The sequence below is a fragment of the Mustela lutreola genome, chromosome 7 (assembly GCF_030435805.1).
Source record: "Mustela lutreola isolate mMusLut2 chromosome 7, mMusLut2.pri, whole genome shotgun sequence".
In the NCBI taxonomy this organism is placed as follows: Eukaryota; Metazoa; Chordata; class Mammalia; order Carnivora; family Mustelidae; genus Mustela; species Mustela lutreola.
In genome coordinates, this window is record NC_081296.1 from 40,990,476 (window position 1) to 41,015,265 (window position 24,790).

The 24,790-nt window shown below is 49.1% G+C and overlaps 1 protein-coding gene across 2 annotated transcripts in view; it reads left to right on the plus strand.

Moving 5' to 3' along the window:
* THSD4 (thrombospondin type 1 domain containing 4) overlaps window positions 1–24,790 on the plus strand; it is a 564,345-nt gene that overhangs the window by 69,308 nt on the left and 470,247 nt on the right. For both annotated transcript variants that reach the window (XM_059180552.1, XM_059180551.1), the window contains one exon: window positions 10,393–10,766. In XM_059180552.1, the coding sequence (XP_059036535.1) occupies window positions 10,393–10,766 (374 nt within the window). The remainder of the gene's footprint in view (window positions 1–10,392; window positions 10,767–24,790) is intronic.

Genomic DNA, 24,790 nt, shown 5'->3' on the forward strand with positions numbered 1-24,790 from the left:
TGCCTGCTGAATGCTCTGCTCTGCGCTGGTTGGTGACGTCTTCTGGAAAAGTGCTTTTGAGTCGCCTGTCTTCCAGGAGCCTGCCGAATATTAACCCAGATGCAGATGGCCAACTCACTAGGCAGAATTCTCTGCTGGAAAGTTGCTGATCCCCCTCCGGGTCCAGAAGCCGGTACTCTTTATTGTGTCTATTACTCGTGATTTTGACTCTCCCCGTTGGCTTGGGTTGCAGATAGACAATCGCTGTCGACAGCATAAGGCCAAACGGAGCAGCCACCAAACAAAAGAACACACACAGGCGCTGCACACAGACATCTGCTTCTGCTTCCCGAGTAACTGCGCAGCAACACGGGGCAGACTGGGTACTCGGGCACACGGCTCTGCGTTCTCTTCTGCTTCTAACATGAGCACAGTTGCCATGTGGCTGGTGATGAAAGAGTCAGGTCGAATTGTTTCCGATTATGCAGATCACATCCAAATATTTACCTCATTCCATCATTTTGGCTGGGCCCTGCCAAGCTGGGGCACAACCTGTGGGATCGCCTCCCTGTGTTGTGGTCCTCGAAGTGAATCAGTACGCGGCAAGGAATGTCGGAGCTCTTCCAGGAAAAATCAGAGCCTGTTAGCACTGGAAGGGACCCCGGCCCTCATCAAGCCCAACCAGCTCATTTTACTGATATGGAAACTGAGGCCCAGACCCGCAGATTGACTTGCCCCAGATCACGGAGTGAGCTAAGAGCAGACTTGGGACTAGAACAAAGAGGCCTGTCCAGGGTTTCCCACAAGCCTTCCCTTGCTCTGCTTTCATCTTTCTGTACTTGTGGCTGTGGCTCTCCTTCTGTTATTATTACAAGTACATTTCAGATGGAGTCTGTTTCACACACGTGTGAGTCCCACATCAGGCAGGTGTCATCTGTGAATGTTTTCCCGTTTCATACGATCAGCTCCAAGCTGGCCTCCACTTGAATGGCTGAAGTCGAAGGGGGTGGGCCGAAAGGCAGGGAATTCGAGGGGAAGAAAATAACGTGGCCAGAGCATTTGGGGGTTAAGGACGTGGTGGTTTATGGTGGAGGTCTGAGGCCTAAGGGGTAAGTTGCTTTCCTGTTTGAGTCCCGCCTAGACGTGTCCAGTGGCTGGTGATTGTCCAACCAGAGGATGCATTCAGATCACCGGGGAAGCTTGTTTAAAATGCATATTCCTGCCTTCCCCCTCCCCCAGAGATTCTTACTCAGCAGATGTGGCCTAGGAGCCAGGACTCTGTGTGTCTCAGTGGATGTGAGGTTGGTTGTGACATAGTCCCCTGGGGGGTCACATGTCGTGAGGCAAGAACGCAGACCAGGAGTAGAAGGACAGGGGTATGTCTGCGTTCTCCAGTGTTCCGGCCAGAACATCTATACTCAGTATCACATAAGTAGGTGAATGTGGAAGGGTTTGATGTGTCTGAGATAATTTACTGCAAGGATTCACCAGCTATAAAGACATGGTATTGGGAGAGAGCCTTAGGGCTCAGCAGACAGAGCTAGAATTCACCGGGAAGCCCAACTCACATGTGCTTAGTTTTTGGGTGACTTGCATGACGATGGTTTTTCCTCTGTATGGCTCTTGCTTTAGCCAAGGCTTAGTATTTCTCTTTCCACTTATCTCTGCCTCTCTTTTGGCCTCCACTTACTCCTGCTTTGTGATGGCTTCGTGCCCACACCTCCTTTTAACTGTTCCTGAAATGCATTTGTAGAACTCTGATAAAAATTACCGTGCGGGGAATTCAGATAGAATGGTCAAGGCTGAGCATGTTTTGCTCCAGTCCCCCATACATGGGAGGTTCTTACATTGGTCTTTGCAGCTTCTGCCATTGACGTTATGCTCAGACATAAGACTAGGGGACCTTTCCAGTATTGTCAGAGGCAAGCTGGGCGATGGAGGTGGAAGGTTGAATTTGCGTCTCCGCGAACACTGCTAGGGTGGTACTTTATTTAGGTCTGGTTTGAGTTTGGAGCTTTATCCGAGCGCATCGCCCTCCCTGTGCTTCTGCCCAGGATCCCCGGTAACAGATGCCCCGGCCGAGCTGCCACTATACCTTCCCGCTCCCGTGTGCTCTCAGCTCCCCCAAAGCTTTGCTCACTGGGCTTGAGCTCCAAGGCATATTTTTGTAATGTTTGCTTTAGGGTGTTGACTTGGTTATGTGGCTAAAACCAAACCTACTTTTTCCAGTCTCTTCTAGAATGAGACTTTAGAATTTCAGACTTTGCATGTGACTCGTTTTCTATGAAGAACAGATGGTAGGTTTAATGTCGTAGGAAGAAAATTAGAAACCAGTGAAATCTTACATGATTTCACATTAGTACCGAAAGCAAATATGCTGAAACCATTTAGAGCCATTCCTAGTTACAGATCTCCTTGTGGTGATGAGAAATTCCCAGAGCTTTCTCTGACAAGGACTACCACCAACTCTTGGTTTACTCCTCTGTGCTTCCCCCTCACCCCAAATCTGTTCTGAACCTTTCTTCATTTCATCTAATTATTATTTATTGAGCAAACAGTAGTGTAACCATTGTTGGACCTTTTTTTTTTTTTAATTACAAGAAAAACCTACCCTGGGTCCGGCTTTAGTGACACACTGTATGTTTTCATTTTCCCACATGCCCTTCCAGGCTTTGTTGAGTATATGCCCACCGGATCTTTACATTATTATAATCATGGTCTAGTTACAAGTTTATATCTGGCATTTTTCACTTAAAGTTATATTACAAGACTATTTCCATATTGCTCAGGATTGCTCATGGTTTGGGTATTTTTTTTTTTTTTAGATTTATTTATTTATTTATTTGACAGAGAGAAATCACAAGTAGGCAGAGAGATAGGCAGAGAGAGATGAGGAAGCAGGCTCTCCGCTGAGCAGAGAGCCCGATGCGGGACTCGATCCCAGGACCCTGAGATCATGACCTGAGCCGAAGGCAGAGGCTTAAACCACTGAGCCACCCAGGCGCCCCTGGTTTGGGTATTTCACGGAGTCTGTCAAACCCTGGTGTGTTCAACCATCTTTCTCTTATGGTCATATGTGCTCATCCCTCTTAAGAACGTCGTGATGGAGGAAAATGGCCCCAACTGCTCGGATCAGTGCTTCTTCTGCTCCTCCCGGAGCTCACACGCTATCCCTGTGAACCTCTGATTCCATCAGCCTATCCTGTTGTAGGGAGACCTTGGTTCTCTGCTTAGGGGGACTGCGGACAACTATTGTCTCCATGAATCCCAGGGCCCTGGACTCCCGTCAGCCCAAGGCTTCTGCCAAGTCTGGACCACTCTGGTCATCCCAAGCGCTGCTGTCTCTCCTCCAAATCCTGCCCCAAAGGCACACCCAGCTTATTTAGTATTACCTGGGTTACCACACTTGCCATTATAATGTTTGTAACCGTTTGGCTGTCATGAAGGCTTCTTCACTGCAAATGACAGAATTTACTGGAACCAGCCTGGGAAGCAAGTGGGCACTGAGACATGCCAGAGAGCAAAAGAAATGGTCTCAGAGCATAAGCAGTGGGGTCAGGATGAAGGACTCCAAGGCATTTGTGGTCTCTTGGCCCCTTTACTAGATATTCAAATTTCAAGGACCGAGTACACTCGATTGGCTCACATTGTTTACCTTGGCTTCCGCTGGCAGGGCCCCTGAATGCATTCCCGCTACACTTCATCCAGTGTGGGGGGAGGTTTCCTAAAGGACCCAGAGAAAGGGGAATGACTGCCAGGCTGCCCTCCACACACGTCTTACTGTTGATATACATTTACACAAAAACCCCTGCCTAACATTAACTTCCGTACAACTGATCCCAAAGTATTGTTAGTACAACATCCAGCTCCAAACCCAAAGTCTTCGGGGAATTTCAGTTCTCCCTCTGGTTCTCCTGCCACCTCTTCTCAGGGCTGACCTGAGCTGAGTTCAATAGGAATGTAACCATCCCGGCTCTCTCACTTCTCCGAATGCCTTCCCTTTTTCCTGCTCCCTGGCTCGTGCCCAATAGTGACAAGTTAGATGAGCACCATAATGTCAAATAGTCACTTTTTTTTTTTTTTAAGATTTTTATTTATTTGACAGAGATCACAAGTAGGCAGAGGCAGGCAGAGACAGAGGAGGAAGCAGAGAGCCCGATGCGGGGCTCCATCCTAGGACCCTGGGATCATGACCTGAGCCAAAGGCAGAGGCTTGATCCACTGAGCCACCCAGGCGCAAATAGTCACTTTTAAATGATGAAGGGGATAGTGAAAGGTCTGGAGGATTTTATCCAAAAGGTACCTCTCTTCCTTGGTCCCTGCCTCATTCCAGGCAGTACATGTTGTAATCTCTGGGGAAGGGGCATAGCGTGCTTCTTTTTTAATTCTGTTGTTTCACTCCTATGCCCTGCCTCATCCTTCAGAACCTCTAGTGGAAGGGAACAAGCCCTGGTTAGGTTCGAGTGTTGGATCTGTTTCTTATGCATTATAAAACTTCGACTGGGGATGTAAATTCTTCCAGAGAAGGGACGAATGGAGGTCTGCCATGCCCCTACGAGGTGACCAGGAGTGTGCTAGATGCTTTACTTAACCGCATTTCATCTACCAAACAGCACTGTCAGATTTGCATGATTTTGTCTCTTATATGTATTTTCAAAACCGTGTTTCATCCACTAGGGCACTCTGTACCTCAGTGACCACATCTGCAAAATGGAAATAAAAATTCTTAAAATGAATCTTACGAGTATCAGATTGGAGCTTGTGTTAAAGCGGTTCAGGCAGATAAAGGATATCTTGGTCTTCTTGCTCTGAGCCTCTAGTCTATCTGTCCCCTTCTTTCATTGGCAGATCTGCTCTCTTTCATACAAGGCTGAGGCCATCCAGTATGGACTGCACCACCCACGCCTCTCCATACAGCAAAATACAGCTTTCTGTCTGGAAAATAAAATGTCAGCAGTAGTTTTCACTTCAACCTAATGCTTAAAGAGAGATCTAGGGGCACTTGCATGGCTCAGTTGTTAAGGGTCTGCCTTTGGCTCTGGTCACGATCCTGGGGTCCTGGGATCAAGCCCTGCACTGGGCTCCTTGCTCGGCAGGAAGCCTGCTTCTCCCTCTCTCACTCCCCCTGTTTGTGTTCCCTCTCTGGCTGTCTCTTTTTCTGTCAAATAAATAAAATCTTTAAAAAAGAGAGAGAGAGAGAAGGATCTATAAACAGGTTTATTCTTTTTTTTTTTTTTTTTTTTTAAAGATTTTATTTATTTATCAGAGAGTGAGGGGGGGAGAGAGCGAGCACAGGCAGACAGAATGGCAGGCAGAGGCAGAGGGAGAAGCAGGCTCCCTGCTGAGCAAGGAGCCCGATGTGGGACTCGATCCCAGGACGATGGGATCATGACCTGAGCCGAAGGCAGCTGCTTAACCAACTGAGCCACCCAGGCGTCCCAAACAGGTTTATTCTTTACATACTTTTCTACTTCTTGTATTTTTTCCCACTAATTAATATGCTAATTAGTATGTCCACATAATTAATATGTTATATGTTACACATATAAATCTACCTCATTCTAACAGATAAATTATATTTCATTGGATAGATCAGATTTCATTTAACCAGATTTCACTTACACGGATCTTTAGGTGGTTTCCAGATTTTGGGGGTTTCACTCTTTACAACAAATAATGCAACAAATGTCATTCTATGTCCAACTTTACACACTGATTTTGAATATATCCATAGTGTGAGCTATTAGAAGCAGAGCCGCTGAGGGGCGCCTGGGTGGCTCAGTGGATTGAAGCCTCTGCCTTCGGCTCAGGTCATGATCTCAGGGTCCTGAGATGGAGCCCCGCATCTGGCTCTCTGCTCAGCGGGGAGCCTGCTTCCATCTCTCTCTCTGCCTGCCTCTCTGCCTACTTGTGATCTCTGTCAAATAAATAATTAAAATCTTTTTAAAAAAGCAGCAGAGCCGCTGGGTACGTGCATTTAAAATTGACAGGTATTGCAAAGTGCCCTCCAAAGAAGTTGCCCTAATTTAGACTCCCACCAGCAGTGAATGTTGTTGCCGTATCAGTATTGTCAAACTTTATATTCTTCACCAATCTAATGGGCATGGCATGGAATTCCGTTGTTTTATTCTGCATTGTTTGACTATAGGTGATGTTCAACAGTTTTCACGTGTTGTAGTTATTTCCTTTTTGTATTGGTCAGCCTGGGCTGCTATGACAAAATACCACTGACCAGGGGGCTTAAACACCAGGCATTTGTTTGTCACAGTCCCAGAGGCTGAGAAATCCAGGGTCAAGATTTGCTTGCCCACAAATTCTCTTTCTGGCTCGCAGACACTGGCTTCTCCATATGTCTTCATGTGGTGGAGAGAGAGGGGGATTCCCAGTCTTTCTTCCTCTTCCCCTAAGGACATGAATTCTATCGTGGGGTCCTACACACATGACATCATCTAAAGCCAAGGAACCTGCGAGGCCCTCCCTCCAAATACCATCACTGTGGGGGGCAAAGCGTCACCATTTGAATTTTGAGAGGGACTCAAACATTCAGTCCCTGACAACCATAAACAACCTGTTCATGACCTTTGTCCCTACTTCCATCTGATTGTTTGTGTTTTTCTGACTGATTGGTTGGAAATAATTGGTAAGTGAGGAAAAACAGCCATTTAGGGTGCATTTTAGAAATGCCTCAGGTTTTCTGTTTCAGTTTAAAAACAAAAAGAGAGATTTATTTATGTATTTATTATTTTATTTATTTATTATATTTTATATATATAATATTATATATTATATATATTTATTTTTTTGGAACAAAAAGAGAGCACAAGCAGAGGAAGTGGCAGGCAGAGGGAGAGGGAGAAGCAGGCTCCCCGTTGAGCAGGGAGCCCAAAAGGGGGCCCAATCCCAGGACTCCGGGGTCATGACCCGCGCTGAGGGAAGAGCCACCCAGGCATCCCTTTCTGTTTCAGTCTTAACATGACATGTGTATACTGGGGAAGAAGCAATGTGCTGGCAGGTTATAAGGCTTTAAGATTCTATTCTTGATTTAGCTTTGTCCAATTGTGATTTAGACCTTGGTTTGTTTTGTTTTGTTTTTAAAATTATTTTTATTAACCTATAATGTATTATTTGCCCCGGGGGTACAGGTCTGTGAATTGTTAGGCTTACACATTTCACAGCGATCACCACAGCACAGACCCTCCCCAATGTCCATAACCCAGCCACCCTTTCCCTGCCCCCCACCTCCCAGCAACCCTAAGTTTGTTTGTGAGATTAAGAGTCTCTTATGGTTTGTTCCTTGGTTTTGATTCTTGTCACTGATAGATCTCGTTAATTAGTCATGATTTGGGGAATATTGTATCTTAGGACACTTGAAAGTTTTCCCGCTATGCTTCCCAGAAAACTCCTTGACTGTTGGAAAACAAGGGGGGTGGTGGTCATCAGGAGGGCCGGGGAGAAGCCGGCTGAGGTGGGGCTCGGATGCAGCTAGGAGACCCACATCCAGAGCACCCCCCTTTATTTTTTCTTTGTTTTTTCTTCATTTCTGTCTCTTTGTTTGCCTTTCCCCTCCCTTCCTTCCTCCCACGGCCCCCTCCCCAGTCTCTTTTTTCTTTGTTTCTGGCTGCGTACTATGAAAATACAATTTTGGAGTATGTGGTTGGATTCCTACCATGGGGACTGAGATGGAATTTCAAGTCACTCACCATAATTCAGCTATAAATTAGAGAATTCTTATGAATAGAATAGGATGGAATGTGGTTTCATGTTTTCTTCCCCCAGGGACCCTGCCCAATTTGGCAACGGGAAGCTAAATTAAGGGTGGGATTAGTTCTAGGAAGTGGAGGTCCAGTGGAACTACATGCCTCATGCAAACGTTAGCGACACTGTCTTCCTTCTTTGTGTTCACGAGGAATCAGGAGGTCCTGGATACCCGGAGTCCCCGGATGTGCCAGACACATACTTCTGGCTTTGTTTGTTTATCCCAGTTATCCTTCTAGAACTATCAAAGGGGATGTGTTTCGACTCATATTACCCTTCGATTTTCCACCCAAAGCGGGCAGGGAGGCAACATGCTTCAGGGGGGAAAAAAAAGGAACCTGGAAATAGGAACAGGCAGGCTTCAGTGTCAGCCCTGCCTGTGCCCCTTACCAGCCCGTGCCGGGGCAAGTCATGCAGCCTCTGGAGGCCCCAGTTCTTTCCTGCAGAAGGGACAAAATGACACGAACCTCTCAGGGTGGCCGAGCACCCTGTAAAGTGTACCCTGGAGCTAATGGTGTCTACGCCAGAGACCTGGTCCCTCCGTGAGGCCTTTGCACAATGCCAGACTTGGAAAAGGGCCTCAGCAAATGCCTGTCCACTTCTCATCCTTGTACTAAACACCGCATTAGTGTCCTTGGGCTGTTGTAACAAGTTACCACAAACTCAATGGCTTAAAAAAACAGAAATTTCTTCCTCACCGTTCTGGAGGCTAGGAGTTCAATACCAAGGTGTTGTTAGGGCCATACTCCTTCCAGTTACTAGGGGGACATCCTCCTGGCTTCTTCCAGTTTGTGTTGGCTCCCTATGTTGCTGCTCATGGCTGTTACCTCTCTGGTCGGCCTCGGTGGTCACAGGGCCTTCTCCTCTCTGTGTTTTCTCTTCTCATTTCCATGTGATGTGAAGGAGCTCTGCCTTCTTGGGTTTGTTCCACACAAAGGAGAGGACCATCCCTGGACCTTCTTACAGCTCAGTGGTACTGTGGGGACAGAGGATTCGACCGTGAAAAGCCTTTGAGCTTTGAGCTTTGGGCCAAAAAATCTGTCAAAAACAAAGATCTTAGGGATGCCTGGGTGGCTCAGTGGGTTAAGCCGCTGCCTTGGGCTCAGGTCATGATCCCAGAATCCTGGGATTGAGTCCCACATCGGGCTTCTTGCTTGGCAGGGAGCCTGCCTCTCTCAGCCTCTGCCTGCCATTCTGCCCGCTTATGCACGCTCTCTCTCAGACAAATAAATAAATAAAATCTTAAAACAAAAAAAAATCTTAAAAAAAAAATAGCCAAGTTAATCATGGCTTTTTGTACTTCAGATGGAAGGGTGAGGCTCACTCAAAAACTCACGTTTCCAAGGAAAGTCATAGTGTTGGTCAGTGCCACACAGGTAAGAAGGACATTCCAGGGGAAGGATCCAGAAACTCAAGGGCAGCTCTCTGCTGGGGGAGAGCTGGGCGTGCTGGAACTGTGGGAATGGGAGTTGGGTACACTTGACTCCAAACCTGGCTATGCCAACATGACGGGTGGGTCACACGTCTCTGAGCTTCGGGTGGCAAACCTCTCCTCTGAGAGGTGAGAATGGTAGACAGCAGGGCCACGGTGAAGCCTGGAGATGACACGTATTACCTGGTACTGAGTACACACCTGACTGTCACAGCTGTTACCTAAGTCCTCCTCTGAGGCCTTCTTAATCCCTCTCCCCTCTCCACCCCTTCAAGCCCAGGGAAACCAGTCCCCCCAGGGCTCCCCAATCTTGTGCTAGCTGCACAACACTTTTCTGCTGGGTCCATGCCATTAATGTGGACCTGGGGTCCACATCCTCCTGGTCCTCAGCGCTCAGCTTCCCGCGGAGATGTAGCTGGTCCTCAGAGCGTGTCTGCGGGGGCACCGTGTCCCCACACTGAGCGCCCTGTCTGGCACAGCTGTTCCTTGTGAAATGATCGGTTAAGTGAATAAGAGTGTAGAATCACCTCTAGGTTAGAACTTTAAAGCTTTCTGACATTTCTCAGGTCTTCTGATTGACCATGGAAGCTGGAAAATCATCACTGTGGTTACGGACAAATGTTTCGTGCCAGGCTCCCTGCTCTGCGCATGCGTGACCTGACATATTTATTGTGTCCCCGTGAGGTGGGGACCATCTTTTAGAACATAGTACGGCTCCGAGAGATTCAGAAACTTCCCAGTCACAGGGCTAGAAGTGGTGGCAGGGAGGTGACGCGAAGGCAGGGCCTCTAAATGACAGTGTCCCATCCTCCTGCCTGCATGGAGACTGGGTCCCGGGGCCTCCCCAGCAGCTTAAGGGAAGTACAGTCCGTCTGGGCTGCACCCTGAAGACCTAAGTGGGAGGTTAAGGGGGAGTCCTGAGGGGTAAGCCTCAGGAGGAGCTGAGGGCACCACACAGAGCTCTCCAAGGCCACGGCAGAGGAAGCAAGGACCGAATTAGGACGTTTGTGAGCCTTGGGTGCTTTGATCTTTGTGCCGCCCTTCCCCTGTTAAAAAAGAGTTCTATTTTACGAGGGCATCGGTATAAAGACGAATATAACCCAGGCTGGACTGTATTCATTTCGTCCTTCTGGTTTTAAAGCCGGCCCAGTGCCTAAAAGATGGGGCGTCTGGGGGTGAAGCAGGACCGGGTGTTCGGGTCCCCTAACCGGCCTCTGTCTCCGCAGGTCCCGCAGCGGATGGCGGCGGCCCAGGGCGTCCCGGAGGACAGCGGCGGCGGCGGCGGCTCCCCGGGCGTGTGGGGCGCCTGGGGACCCTGGTCCGCCTGCTCGCGCAGCTGCAGCGGCGGCGTGATGGAGCAGACGCGGCCCTGCCTGCCCAGCTCGTACCGCGCGCGGGGGGCCCTGCGACCCGGAGCTCCCCCGCGCGCCTTCGCGGGCCACGTGGTGTCGGCCGTGCGCACGTCGGTGCCGCTGCACCGGAGCCGCGAGCGCCAGGAGCTGCGCGCCCCTGTCGGCCCCGATGCCAGCCGCCAGGGCCCGGGGTCGCGGGGCAGCCGGCACCCGCAGGCGAGGGCCCGCGACCCCACGGCGGAAAGAAGGTACACGCGCCCGCCCGCCACCTCCCCTGCCCGTGTCCCTGCCCCTGTCCACCGCCCTGCGCCCTCCCGGAGGTCCCGCGCTCTGAGTCCCAGCCTGCCCGCGGGGAATGCACTGGCAGCTTCTGCCGGCTGGGGAGGAATTCTTGGCTCAGCGTATTTCCTTTCATCTTTTGATGTGTTTTGCAGCCCTTTAAGCGTTGAGGCCACTCCCACCCCACTGTGGTTCTGAATAGTCTTCAAAGTGAAGCTAATTCTGAGAAGGCCCTTAGGCATCAACCTTAGGGAGGCCCTGTGGGGAGCGGTGAAAGAAGGCGGGCAGTGGGGAGCCGGGCCAGTGCGCCCTGGGTGCCCAGGGAAGGGAGGTCAGATGCAGAACGAAGGGCCTTCCCAAGCCAGGCTGATTCGAGTTTCTAGTCTTTCCGCAAACTGAACGTCTGTGGAGTCACACGTGCTCCCAGACCGTTGGTTTCAGAAGTCTATGCATTTTCTAGAAAGTTTTCCCGGAGAATTTTGAATGAACACACTGCTTTGAGGATATGTCCAATTAAGGACCTAACACTTTTGTAGAGACTGCATAGGGTGTGTTACATAGCAGCGTTCAAACCGTTGTACTGCTGCATAATGCCTCCCATGGCTAGGCTTGCATGAATACTACCGAGGAGGCGGTGTCCATGGGAAAGGTAGCTGTGTCAATGAATCAGTCAACCCATCTATACAGATGAGTCAGCATTCATTCAAAAGCATTTGTTGAATGCTCCTAGGTCCGCGATAGATTCTGAGAGCTTATTAATACAAAAACAGTAACAACAACAAACGAACACTTACAGGGAGAACGGGGATATCGGCGGTGACCACTCTTTCCCACTGCGGCTAGATGCTTCTCGAAGGTCTGTCTCAGCCCAGTGCTGTAGGCCGTCAGTGCATCCACCCAGAGGTGTAGGGAAGTTACAACCCAACCACCCTCCCTGGTCCCTTGATATGCTCAGTAGGAGTTTAGAGAGGACCATTTCACAGGGAAGGTGCTTCAGCCAAATTCTGAAGGATAAACCGAATTTGGGTGGTTAGAAGAGGGGAAGAGCTGTGAGTTCCGAGGGCTGGCAGGGCCTGGCAGGGGGAGGGGAAGAGAAATCCACTGGGAGGATGCCTCCTTCCTTTTATCTGAGCACAACCCACAAGAGGACAGCTCCCCATTCCCTTACCTTAGGTCCTTCTGGCCAATGCATTTTAGAATTCAAAACTTCTCAGATTCTCTAAAGGTAATTCAAGCGCTTATTTCACATGGTAATGGCCTCCATTCTGTGGTATGGGGCAGAGTCCCATAATCGATTGTATTATTACTTATGCCGTGAAACATTTGAAAGTTCCTATTAAGTAGGATAAAAGAAGATCCTAATAGTCTTGTGTCCCTTTAGGCCAGGTGTGCAGCCCAGTGAATTTTGACACCAAACCAACAGGAACATAAGGAGAAAAGAAAAGAAAAAGCCTTGGTTTTCAAAATTCTCGGTTTGAGAATTGCAGGTTTATAATAACTAAAGTTTATCAAATGCCTGTTCTATACCAGGCACTGTTCTTGTCCCTCGACACTGACAACCCTATGAAATAATGCCAGTATCATCCTCAGTTTAGAGGTGCAGAAAAGGAGGCCCAAGGAAGAGGAGAAACTTGCCAAAAGCAACCCAGCCAGTGTGTAAAGAGCTGGGATTCAAACCCAGGCAGTCGCGGCACTAAGGACCCTATTAGGTAGCTGTTACACGCAAGGAATCCAAGGGCCTACGAGATGAAAGGGCTCCCAGATCCCTAGAGCCCTGGAAAAGCTAAGAGTTGAAGGTGCTTTGGCTCCCATATCCCTGGAGTGCTCACGGCCTTCTCTTACAGCCGCTGTGGTTGAGAACCTAGGAGAGCTGCCCAGGGAACTGGCTCTCGCTGGCCTCAGGCCTGTACTGCAGGCATTCTGGCCCATCTGTTTTGGCAGCGGGAAATTTTTTTCTCCTAACATATTGACAGGGGGCCAGTTACTGTTTACTATGAAGTTCCTACAAGTTTTTATCATACTCTCGTAATTTGACAGCTTCAGATGGAGCAGTCCAAACATGAGGCCGGGAGACCCGCGCTACCAACAACTGTCACACTCTTCCCGGCTGACGAAGATCACATTTGCTTATATTTATCAGTCATTAGGAGCTTGCATAGTATATGTGACCCCAGAAGAAATGTCAATGTGTTCGCTGGATGGCTGTCTGCCCCAGTTTCTGTTTCAGGTTTGAGGTTTGAGGCAAAGGCTGTTAAGGCTTAGATGTTTAAGAAAACCGTTAGGTTGTTATGCTAGGCAACCGAAAACTTAATTGGAGCCAGATAACAAATAAAACAGAACTGTCCAACCTTCCAACAAATATTTATTAAGAATTTACTATGTTGTAAGGTCCTGGGATAGACACAAAGGTGAATAAAAGCCAGGTCGGGGGCTGAAAGCTCTTACTGACAGGCTAGACCAACTGTTTGCAAAAGCACTTTTAAAAAAAATTCTTTTAGTATAAGAGTCCTTTCTTTTTTTTTTTTTTTTTAAGAGTCCTTTCTGTTACATCAGCATCAGATTGGGACTCGGTTTGTCACAGAGGACATGTAAATGGACTAGTGATTTTTAGCCTTGGCCGACCGACCCTTAGAATCTTCTGTCCACCTTTGAAAAATCTCAATACCCCAGTCACATCCCCAAACAACATCTGGATCTCTGGGGGTTGCAGTCCTGAATCTTTAGGGGTTGTAGCCAAGGTTGGAAACCAGGTGTTTGGAAGTATCTCTTAAGGTTCTGTGAGGGAGAATTTTGGAAATTGAATATTCTGTAGCCGAATTTTCCAGGCTCAGGGAGCACATGTCAGAATCATTTGCAGTGGGCCGGGAAGGCTTGTTCAAAGTGGAGCTGCCCAGGCCCCAGCATCTCCCCTGCCTAATGGGGGTTCTGTTTTGTAGGCTTGGGGTTTGCCCTAGGTAGCTTCGTATTAGGCGATTCTGACCTACTCCAGAGTTGGAGAACCACTGATCTAGAAGGTTAGAAAAGACATGTGTGTAAATGCCTTCCCTACAAGACAGCGTGATGAATAGTAATGACACTGGTTGCCATTTTGGATCACGGCCTATGGGCAGACAATGCATCAGGTGCACTGTCACATTTATAGTTCATACAACCTGGTGAGGCAGGTGCATATATTCACATTTTACAGATGAGGAAACTGAGGCTGGGAAGACTGGAGCGACTTGCTCAGAATGCCCTGCTTCAGGAGAGAGAGAACCAGAATTCTAAGTAGATCTGTTGGAGTTTAGCACTCAAATCCTTTTCACCCAAAAGGCGATTTTGAAAGTGAAGCTGCTCGCTTTCAGCCGGTGTGGTCAGAGAAGCTGCTGGCAGGTTAGACGGTTCGAGCCACGTCTTGAAAAGTGGATGCGATTTGGGAGTCAAGGCTTAAAATGAACTGCAACTCTTCCTTGCAGAGCTCAGCTCTTGTAGCCGGGGAAATCTTTGCAGCAGAGGGTTCAAAAATGGGCAACCGCAGCCCTCGTCCTTGGGGGCCTGACCTGTAGTGGTGGGTGAGTGGCAAACCCACAAAATGCGGAACGTGGGAAATCCTTGAGGGATGGAGTAATCAAGGCAGACCACACAGAGAAGGTAGGATTTGGACCCAACCTTGACGAATAAGTAAAATGTGCTTAGCTGGAATATATTTAGGAATGTCTTGAGTCCACTTCCTTCCATATCAGACTTTGTCTCACTAAAGTATATACATACACAATGCAAATCACACTCTAAAATCTTAGAAATCATGTCAGTATGGGGGCGCGTCGGGGGCCGGGTCAGTTAAGTGCCTGATTCTCGGTTTCCGCTCAGATGGTGATTTCAGGGTCATGAGATCGTTTGCTTGAGATTCTTTCCCCCTCCTTCTCTCTCCCCCTCTGCTCCTCCCCGAGCTCATGTTCTCTCTCTCAGGCAAACACAAATTTAAAGAAGATTTTATTTATTTATTTGAGAGAGTTGACGAGTGAGAGGGAGAGGGCAGAGGGCGAGGGAGAAGCAGACTCCCCACTGAGTGGGCAGCCCGATGCGGGGCTCAGTGGCAGGACCTCAGGATCATGACCTGAGCCCAGGGCAGACGCTTAACTGCCTGAGCCACCCAGGTGCCCCAATAAATAAAATCTTAAAAATATTAAAAAAAAAAAAAAAGAAATCATGTCAGTGTTTATTAGAGGTTCCCCAAGGATTTGAGCTTAGGAAAGCTGGTTAATTTTTCTGAGCCTCAGGACCTTTATCTTTCAAATGAGAGTAATAGCTATGCCCAGCAGCTGGGATTGTTGAGTAAGTCAATGAAATGATGGGATCGTACTTCCTGTCCTGCAGTAGGTGCTCAGGAAGTTGTAGCTATACCTCCCTCTAGAGCTTTAAAGGCTGGGTGTTCATGTGTTAGAGTTAGAATTCTGGTTCCTCAGGAAGGATCAGGTGGAGAGTCGGGGCCACAGAGGAAGACAGGGAGACAGGAACTGAGGTCTGGTCCAGGAGGGCAGGACTCTGGGCCACACAGCCAGGGTGCAGCCAGGATCCCAGGGCCGGGGCACCCTGCCCTGCGCCCTCTCTTGGCGTGACCTGCTCAGAAAAGCCTGCCACAAAGGGTGGCCTCTCCCTGGGATTTAGTCAGGGCACTGACACCTGTGGGGACCCTGGACAGGGGGAGTTCAGCCTGCAGGTCTTGGCCAACAGATTCCGTAATGGTACTCCCCAAGTCCTCCCTCTCTCCACCCCCAAGGTGACGTCCTGGTGGAGGCTGAAGGGGGAGGGGTGGAGAGAGGAGGGCACTCGGTGAGCTCTGCTGTCAGGGCCGCAGGACAGCCACTCACTGCGCAGCTCAAGGCCCTCCTCAGGAGGAGCCTTCCTCCCCAATTTCTTGAAATGGGTGCCCGCAACTGGAGGGAGCTGGAAGGAGCCCCTCTGACTGTAGGATTTTCCCTTTCATAGAACTTAAACCAAATTTCTTCTCATTCCCAACATGTCTGGTAGTGAGGAAATCCATAGAGTATCCTGCTGCCTAGAGTCCCAGTACACAACCCACCAGAAACCTGTTGTCAACATCTACTGGCCAGTTTAAGTCAGCTTCCACGAAGACAGGTTATGAGACTAGACCCCACTTCTGTCTGAGGATGATGTCGGGTAACCCTCCCTGCTCTGGTTGCTGGAGAGCCTGCTACCGGGCGTCCCTTCCCCACGGGCTTCCTGAGGCCGGCCTACACTAGTCAGTTTTCCTCACCACTGCCCGTGGGAACCAGCTGGGATTGGAAAGAGGATGCTTGATGGCTTTAATGCCGAGGTTTTTTAAGATAGGAAACACTCCTCCCTTCCATCAGTGGTCATGGTCAAGTTGAGAACTTTCATCCACTGGAGACAGTTGTAGGAGCCAGGGACCATGGAAGTCATAACCGCGAAAATCACAGCCACTGTTTCCATTGAGTGTGTGACACTTGGCATGTCACAGCCTTCAGGTGTCAGAAAGGTTGTGGAGGGCAGGCTTCCCAGAACTTTCTGGAGAGGTGGAGCTAGTTTCCTGTCAGGAGGTTGTCTGGCTGGAGGGGGCTGCCCTCGCCCAGAAGGCACAGACCCACATCTCAGGAGCAGTTTGTGGCGGGTAGTCAGTTATTGCTTTTTGTTCTATTTCAAATATTGGTCCTTCAGTCTCAACAAACATATGTTTTTGGGCTCTTAACCAGACCTTCAGGTGACAGGTGGGAACGGGAGCTAGCATAACTGGAAACGCCTGTGTGACAGTGAAGACTTCGGTCTGGAGTGGACAGGCCTGGTTTGTCTGCCCAACCCTGCCTCTGCCTAGATGTGTGTCCTGCCACATCCCTGCTTTTGCCCCTCAGGGGGATAGTCACACACCTGCTTCGGTGGGCTGCTGGGAATTGGGCAATTCGTACAGAGTGCTTACGCACAGTGCTGGGCCCCTCATAAGCACTCAGGACAGGTGGCAAGACCCTTCCCCCTGCCAGGCGCATCGGCCGGCATTTTATATGCAGCATTCTGTCAGGTCCTCATCACAATCGTGGGTGGCACACTGGTATTGTTCCCAGTTAGGGATGACAGACTCCAGGGTCAGGAAGAAAATGTCCAGACTGAAGTCACACATAAGGAAAGCAAGACAGTCAGGGTTTAAACCCATCGGGGTTATGGGATGCTCCTCCCAGATTTGCACTTCTAGAAAGGCTTTTTAAAAATTAAAGGTAACATTCATTGATTAAGTGTTATAAACCAATATCTCTCTGAGATAAGGGAAAATGGGATCTTTCTCCAATATTTGCTCTAAGATTTTGAGTATAGTACATATATGTGCATGTGTGTTTGTGTGTGTGTATACTCACATGTATGCTTATGGGCTTTTACAAGGGAAGCCCAGGGGAAACGCCAACTAGGGATAGTCAGCAGCTGGCCAGGCAAAACCTTAACTTTATAAAGGCATTCGCTTTTATTTATTTATTTATTTATTTATTTTAAGGATTTTATTTATTTATTTATTTGACAGAGAGAAATCACAAGTAGTCAGAGAGGCAGGCAGAGAGAGAGAGAGGGAAGAAGGCTCCCCACTGAGCAGAGAGCCCGATGCGGGACTCGATCGCAGGACTAGATCATGACCTGAGCCGAAGGCAGCGGCTTAACCCACTGAGCCACCTAGGCGCCCCGATATTCGCTTTTAAAGGCTGCCTGTGGATCACAGAGCTTCGTTAGTAGAGCTGACATAGCAAGTACATTTTTTTTTTTCTTTTTGAAGATTTTATTTATTTATTTGAGAGAGAGAGAGAAAGAGCACCAGCAAGGGGAGGGCCAGAGGGAAAGGCAGAAACACACTGTCCACTGAGCAGGGAGCCCGATGCGGGGCTCCGTCCCAGGACCCAGAGATCATGACCTGAGCCAAAGGCAGATGCTTAACCCACTGAGCCCCCCAGGCGCCCCTAGCAATTACCTTTTTGTGTTTTGTTTTCATTTTAATTTGTTCAGCATTCTTTGTGCATTTGCTGTCAACCAGACATTGTGCTAACACAGAAGGGATGGACAGGTGAAGGAGGTGTGGTTTTCAAGGACCTCCGTGTTTACTGAGGAAGTACCCCAGGGATGACCACCATGGTGGGGTACGATGCATGTTCCACCTGTGGGGAAGCAGAGGGCTGTGGCGTCACAGAGGTGCAGCTCACTCTTGGGGAATCAAGGTAATTTCCATGGCGAAGGGTGAATTCCTTAAAGGATGGGTTTGCGTTTTTCAGGTGGGAAGGAGCTGGGAAGTAGTTTAAAGATGAAGTGTGGCAGTGGTTTGGTGACATAAGGGGAACGAGAAAGTCTGCTTTGGCCAGTGGGGTGGAGGGAGAAGTCAAGCAAACAGACATTTACAAGGTTAGGACGGAAATGGAAAGAGAGGTCGGGGAGCCAGGGAAGGCTTCAGAGAGGAAGTGATGACTGAGCTGAGCTATGAAGGATTTTAGCAGAGCCCAAGAGTGAGGAGGGCGTTCCCCCAAAAAGCACACTGTGGGGGTGGAGACCTGAAGGCATGCGTGAGCCTGTCACGTTCTGGAAGTCGTAAACAGTCTGATGGGGCTGGAGCACAGGCTGTGCATGAGGGAATGTCCAGGCAAGACTGGGGAAGTCCAGAGGTTCCTTTCCAGGAAGGGACTATCCAGCAGGACTTAAGGGGGTTGCATTAGAATGTCTTTGAGGATAGTTCCTGTTAATACGGAGGACCAGCTCTTTTCCATTTTAAAGCCTGTTGATGTCTCCATTGTACAGTCAGTCTAAATCTCTCCTTCTTGCCCTTGTAATTTGCAGAATGGCCATGCCACCCACCTACCCCATCTTCATACGTCACAAGAAGCCAGGGTTTACTGGTCGGGGAGCTAAGACTTGAACTCAATTTTATCCTTGTACAAATTTATCCTTGTACAGTCTGGAAGCCAGAGGCTAAAACGAAGGTGTGAGCAGGACCGTGTTTCTTCTGGGGGCTTCGGGGGAGGATTTGTTTCTGTCCCTTTCCCATTTCTAGAGTCTGCCTGCCTTTCTGGGCTCATGAACCTTTCCCCCCATCGTGCTGCCTCTCATCAACTTCTGGAACTGTCAGCCACCTCTCCTTCTTATAAGGACCCTTGTGATTACATCACAGGGCTCTGCTAATCCAGGATTATCTCCTCATCCTGCGATTCTTAATCACATCGGCAAAGCCCCTTTGCCACGTAAGATAACAGTCTCAGGCTCCTGGGGTTCAGACGTGGGCATCTGGGGGTGGTGGGAGCATGATCCACATACCATAAAGTACTTGCCTTTGGGGGGGGTCTTAATTATACCCTTAATATGCCCTGGGATCGTTTCTGTGTTAGTAGGACCCCCGGCCACTGCCCCACATCACGTGTGATAATTTCCATGGGAAACTTAGCAGTACTTTTTCCCAGAAAAAAAGAAGAAAATCCATGCTCTCCCCACCCCTCCCTTAAGTGTCCTCCTTTGGACAGTGTCGTTAATAAAATGAAAGGTAATAGACGCCTGAGGCAGCTGGTGTGGAGCAAAGGGCTCTGTCTTCCAAACCCAGAGCCCCAGGTCCAGTTCCCGATCCTCCCCAATGCTTTCATCTCTGGGCAGGTCCCCTGCCTGGGCCTTACTTCACATGTCTGTGAAATGAGGGGGTTCTGTCCCATCCATTAGGGTTTCCCACTCGCTCTTGGCACGTCCCGGAGGCCCAGTTGCTGTTTTATATGTTCCCACCACCGTGCTGCCACGCAGAGTAATGGAGAGAGAAGAAGGCAGCGGGAAGACACAGCTCTGAACCACGTTTCCAGACACACTCAGGAATGTGATGGTTTTTCTTCTCTCTGGATGCATCAAGACCACTGCCCTTCAAATCCCTCTGCTGGGACTTCTGTCTCCTGACAGGACTTTTTCTTAAGAGTGCCAGCCACGTGTCCGACCTTCTCTTGGTGGTCTCCCCCTGCGGCTTGGCCTTTTTCTACTGAAAGCATTCACATTTCTTACCTCGGAGGGAGGAGGCTCTGGGCTGGGAGTCATTAGATCCCACTTCCTGTCTCCTCTCCATCATCTGCGAACTGGATGACCTTCGAGAATCATTTCATCTAATCTATAAAATGTGGATAAATATATGTCCTCTGTCTACCGCACGGGCCCGTTGAGAGGGTCAAATGAGGTAACAGGGGTACAAGTACTTTGAAAAACGAAAGACATGTTTTAAATTATTTAATTCTCACTGACCCGATTGTCTGAATTTCAGAGCCTCATGTCTCCTTCTGTAATTTCTTGTATGCGTGTGCATATGCACGTATGTGTGTTTGTCCTCGTTGTGCACGTGTGCATGCGCGTGAGTGTGTTCTTACGGGAAAGGTCTGTTTCTTTTGGAAATAGGACAGACAGGTTCAGGCCTAGATCACAGGCTCTCCCTACCCTTTCCTGCCTCCCTGGGGAACTGTCCCCGGTTGTGGGTAGAATCATTTGTTTTTTTTAACTCCTCTTTTCCCCACCTCCTTTCTTGGAGGCAATTTGCATTTCATCATTAATAATGCTGGAGAAATATGTACTTTCTGTCCTGAGGGCCCCTGGAGCCAAGAGGACCCCTTCATGATGCTGGATAGGAAAACTAGCTGTTAATTAAACTTCATAAAACCACGTGCCATCTTCCTGACCTGCAGCTGTTACCTAGGGAGTCTTGTTACATACAGCAGGGGCAGAAACCACATGGCAAGGAGAAGGGAAATCTTTGGCCTTGTCTGCTTTTCTCCTTGGAAAACCTCCGCGGTGATCCTGGGCAGTGAGCAGAGCAGGCAGGTACAGCTGTCTGAAATGCACACTCTGCGTTTTTGGTGTTCTTTATTTCCTCCTGCAGGGAAAGTTTTGTTTCTTTACCTTCCGAAGCAGGATTTCCACTTAGTCCCTGAATTGTTTGACAAGAGGTTACCCGTTGATGCTAACCAGATAAACGGTGTTTTAATACGCTTTGTTTTCTAAATCAGAAACCTTGGCCCTTTTCGGTGAGAGAGCTTTGTAGCAGAGCCGGGCCCCACTGGTATGTATGTTTCTGCCTGTAGGTTAGGAAAGATTGGAGCCAGATTTTAAGCTTGAGTTACTCTGATCTCAGACAAGGCTCCAAAGAGCCCTTGTTCATTTCTTGTGGCATTTCATTAAGTGTCAGAAGTATTTCATTAGTTATCAGAACAAAGATCACATTCGCCGTAAGAATGCTGCGTTGAACTTCCTCCAAGTCATTCATAACTCCAGGTTCCAGGAGAAGGATATGATGGGCTATGGAAAAAATCTGACTACAATATGTACGCCCCAGAAAGGGGATCTCAGCTCTGCATCTGGGACCCCTAGGCTTCTCCTTGGATGCATGCCTGGTGGCAGCCTGAGATGCCTTTGCGTGAGGACGGGGCTGGGGGACACATCCTGGATGCCTGCATTACTGTGGTCTCCCTCCCAGATCGTTCCTGCACGTAGCTGATTCGGCCTTTGTGACGATGACTGTTTTATGGCACCTACTGTGTGCCACGCCATTTACACCCGTTTTGGGAGCCTCAGCCAACCCCATTTCACAGTTGAGGACTCTAAGCTGAGGTAGAAACATTCCCGGCATTGTACTCCTGTAAGGGCCAGAGCGGGATCTGAAGGCTGCATTGCCCGACCCCCGTGTCCCCAGTCTTCCCACTGTCACTCTGAGTCCAGGAGTGGCGCCAGGTGATTTCGCTGTGTGTGTGAGGGTTTGGGGCACAAGTACTATGGCCTCCCTGCTGGTCCTCGTGGCAAAGGGCTGACCGCTCCTTACAGGCTTCTCGAGCAGGCTTCCCTTGCTTATCCATCCATTGGCCCTTTACTGGACCAATAGCTCTGGCTATAGGGAGAGTCACACCTGATGTTTCTTGAGGGTGGACTGTCTGTCGTGGGCTGAATAAAGGTCCTCATTCCTGGAGCCTGCAAATGACAGCTTGTTTGGAAAAAGGGTCTTTGAGGTTGTAATTACCGTAAGGATCTGGAGATGGGGAGATCATGCTGGCTGATACAGGTGTGTCCTAAGTGCAACCGTGAGTGTCCTTATAGGACAGGGGCAGAGGGAGATGTGGTGCCTAGACACACCAAGGAGACGGTGCCATGAAGACAGACTCGAGGTATTTTCCTTAGAGGTCACCATGTTGGGGCCACTAGCTGAGGAATGCTGTGGCCACAGAAGGTGGAAGTGACAAGGAAACAGGCTCTCCACTAGAACCTCCTGAGGGAGCGCAGCCCTACCGACTTCCCACTGATGCCAATTTTGAACTTCTGGCCTCCAGAACTATGAGTCTGTGGTCGTTTTTTATGGCTATCCTGGGAAACGAGCACACGGTGTATAAGGCTCATAGCTAAATCCCGAAGGGCCCTAGTGAGTAAAGCGTCCGTGTTGTCTCTGGTTTGTACGCGTTAAACTTTGTACCTGGAGAGTCAGAGGACGAGCCTTGGGGCCCAGAGCTTGTAGACTACAGAGTAGGGGTTCTAAGGAAAGCCTGCCTCCAAGCCTGTTCCTCTCCACCATGTTTATCTCCCTTTCTGCCCCAACTCTTTTTTTCTCACGCAAGTGCCCCCTAGGTCAGGCCTGGGCCAAAATTAGGACTTGCCCCAGGTGCTGGGTGGCTCCGTTGGTTGAGTGACTGCTTTTGGCTCAGGTCATGATCTCGGAGTCCCAGGTACAAGTCCCCTGTTAGGCTCTCTGCTAGGTGGGAACTTCGCTTCTCTCTCTGACCCTCCCTCTTCTTGTGCTCTCTCTCTCTCAAATAAATAAAATCTTAAAAAAAAAAAAAAAAATGAGGACTTGCCCCTAGAGCTTTCCTTTCCTTCCTTATGGTTTGACTTCCAGGTACACAGTGTTGTCTGTGTTCCCTCCTAGATCTCTTTCCCACAGAAACATGTGGTCCCCTTTGGGCCATGTGCACCCAGGAGCTGTGAGCCGAGATTTCCTTCTCCCTCCGCGACTGGAAGGCAGTTCACTGTGGGCTAGTGCTGGAAATGTTTTCTTTCTGGATTTGGAGGGAAGCGGTAATATCTTCCCCGTGTTTTCCAGTAAATTCTCATTCCAGACAGCCCATCCTTGTAATCCTTTGTGGATGGCATTCGGTATTTACAGCTGTTTGAGCCCCTGAAGAGCTTACCATGCACTCATTCGGTCCCATTGGTTAATATTACAATAACATCCGTTCACGCAGACTTAGGCTCAGACATGTTGTTTAGCATCTTGTGGACTCAGTTTCCTTGTGTATAAAATAGGAGTGATGACCCACTCCGCGATTTGCAGTGGTGGTTGAGTGGGGTAACCTGTATACGCCATTCGGCGGGCATTCCGTACATCACTGCTATCTGAATACTGAATGAATATTTAAGTGCACGATGCTGGTATCTTGGGGGATGGAGTAAAACTCTAGAACAAATCCCTCTTTCTTCCAGTTAACTGAGGGTGACAGACTTGCACCTAAATATCTTCCCTTTAATGCAAGGAAGAAAGTCATGCCTCATTCTTCACACAAGGTTATTATGCTGGGAATAGTTCCTATTCATGATAAAGAAAAAAATGAAGTGATGTATGGTGTGTGGATACATAAAACGTGGTTTAAACATTCAGAGCAGAAGAGACATCCAAAATATGACAGAAATAGCATTGCGTCCTTCTTGGGACTTTCGAATAAAAGAGGTTCAAGAAATGTTAGTTGCATTATAATCACGAATGCTGTTGTATTAATGAATTCAGCAGGACTTGGGGGTCCTGCTTCAACCTGCTGGAGGTCAGCCTCTGGGGCGTGGGGCCACTGTTTGAGGGTCCCCAGGGGAGAGGGGTTAGGAGCTCACATTTGCTTAGCACCTGCCCAGGCCAGGCACTGTGCCCCACAGGTAATCTCATTGGGTTTCCCCTAAGCCCCTATAGTCCTGGAGGGCAGCTCAGGTTCGGATTACATCCCACACCAGCCATGGGTTTGACTCCCAAGAGGACTCCTCTCAGTTACGCTGGAGAAATGAATGCATTTACTGTTCTCTTCTGCAAAATCAGCTCCATACCACTCAGCCCGCATTTGGCTCTCTGCCTCTGCAGTGACCCTCACGTGTCAAGGTTGGAGGCTCTGTGTCTCTCACCTTCGGGAAGTGCAGCCACCATGGTAACCACCATTTAGGGAGGGCCACTGAGGGTCACTTACCTTCATTATTTCACTGACTCTGAGTTCCAGCCACGTGACGTGGGTGCTCTGAGCCCATCTTAATGCTGGGATGGGCTGTGGAGTGACTTACCCAGGATCACACAGGTGATTAGTGGCTTCTCTGGCTTGTTTTGTGGACTACCTGGGCCTTTGTCCCAGCTGATCTCTTACCTGCCTTGCTTTTCAGGGATGCCCAGCCCAGCAGGGTGGGGCTGCCGTCTCGGTTCTGAATTCTCTAGTGTGAACTTAGCCTCAGCTGGAAATGCTGTCTGTTGGACCACCACGAGTTCATTTCTTGCTTTTATGTGAATCCAAACAGATTCCCCTTCCTCTGGTCAGATTCTTCTCTCCACTGGGGAGGCACATTAGATTTCAACCCCCAGACGTCCTTGTGCAACCTTCTCAACTATAAGTACTGTCCCTCTAGCCGCTGGACACCATTGCTTTCTGCTGGTCTGAAATTGGTTTGCCGGAACACCCACTCAGTTGTCTTTATTCTGCCTGGTCTCAGCCCTCGCCGAATAAAAGCACCTCAGGATGGATTCTGCGAAGCCAGGATCACTCAGATGCGTAGGGGCACCAGTGAGCCCAATGACGGCTTATTCTTAGGCACACTCGGCTGATTTTTCAAACGCTCTAAAGAAAAAGAAGCAGCCTGGTGATAATATCCGAAATCAGAATTTAAGTCCTCTGCCAAGATTGCTCTGAAGGGCTGGGTCTGTTCTGAAGACTTCTCTGTTTGATTTTAAGGGGTGTGTGTAGAGTCGGCTGCCCCATGGATCTCACCTCCTGGG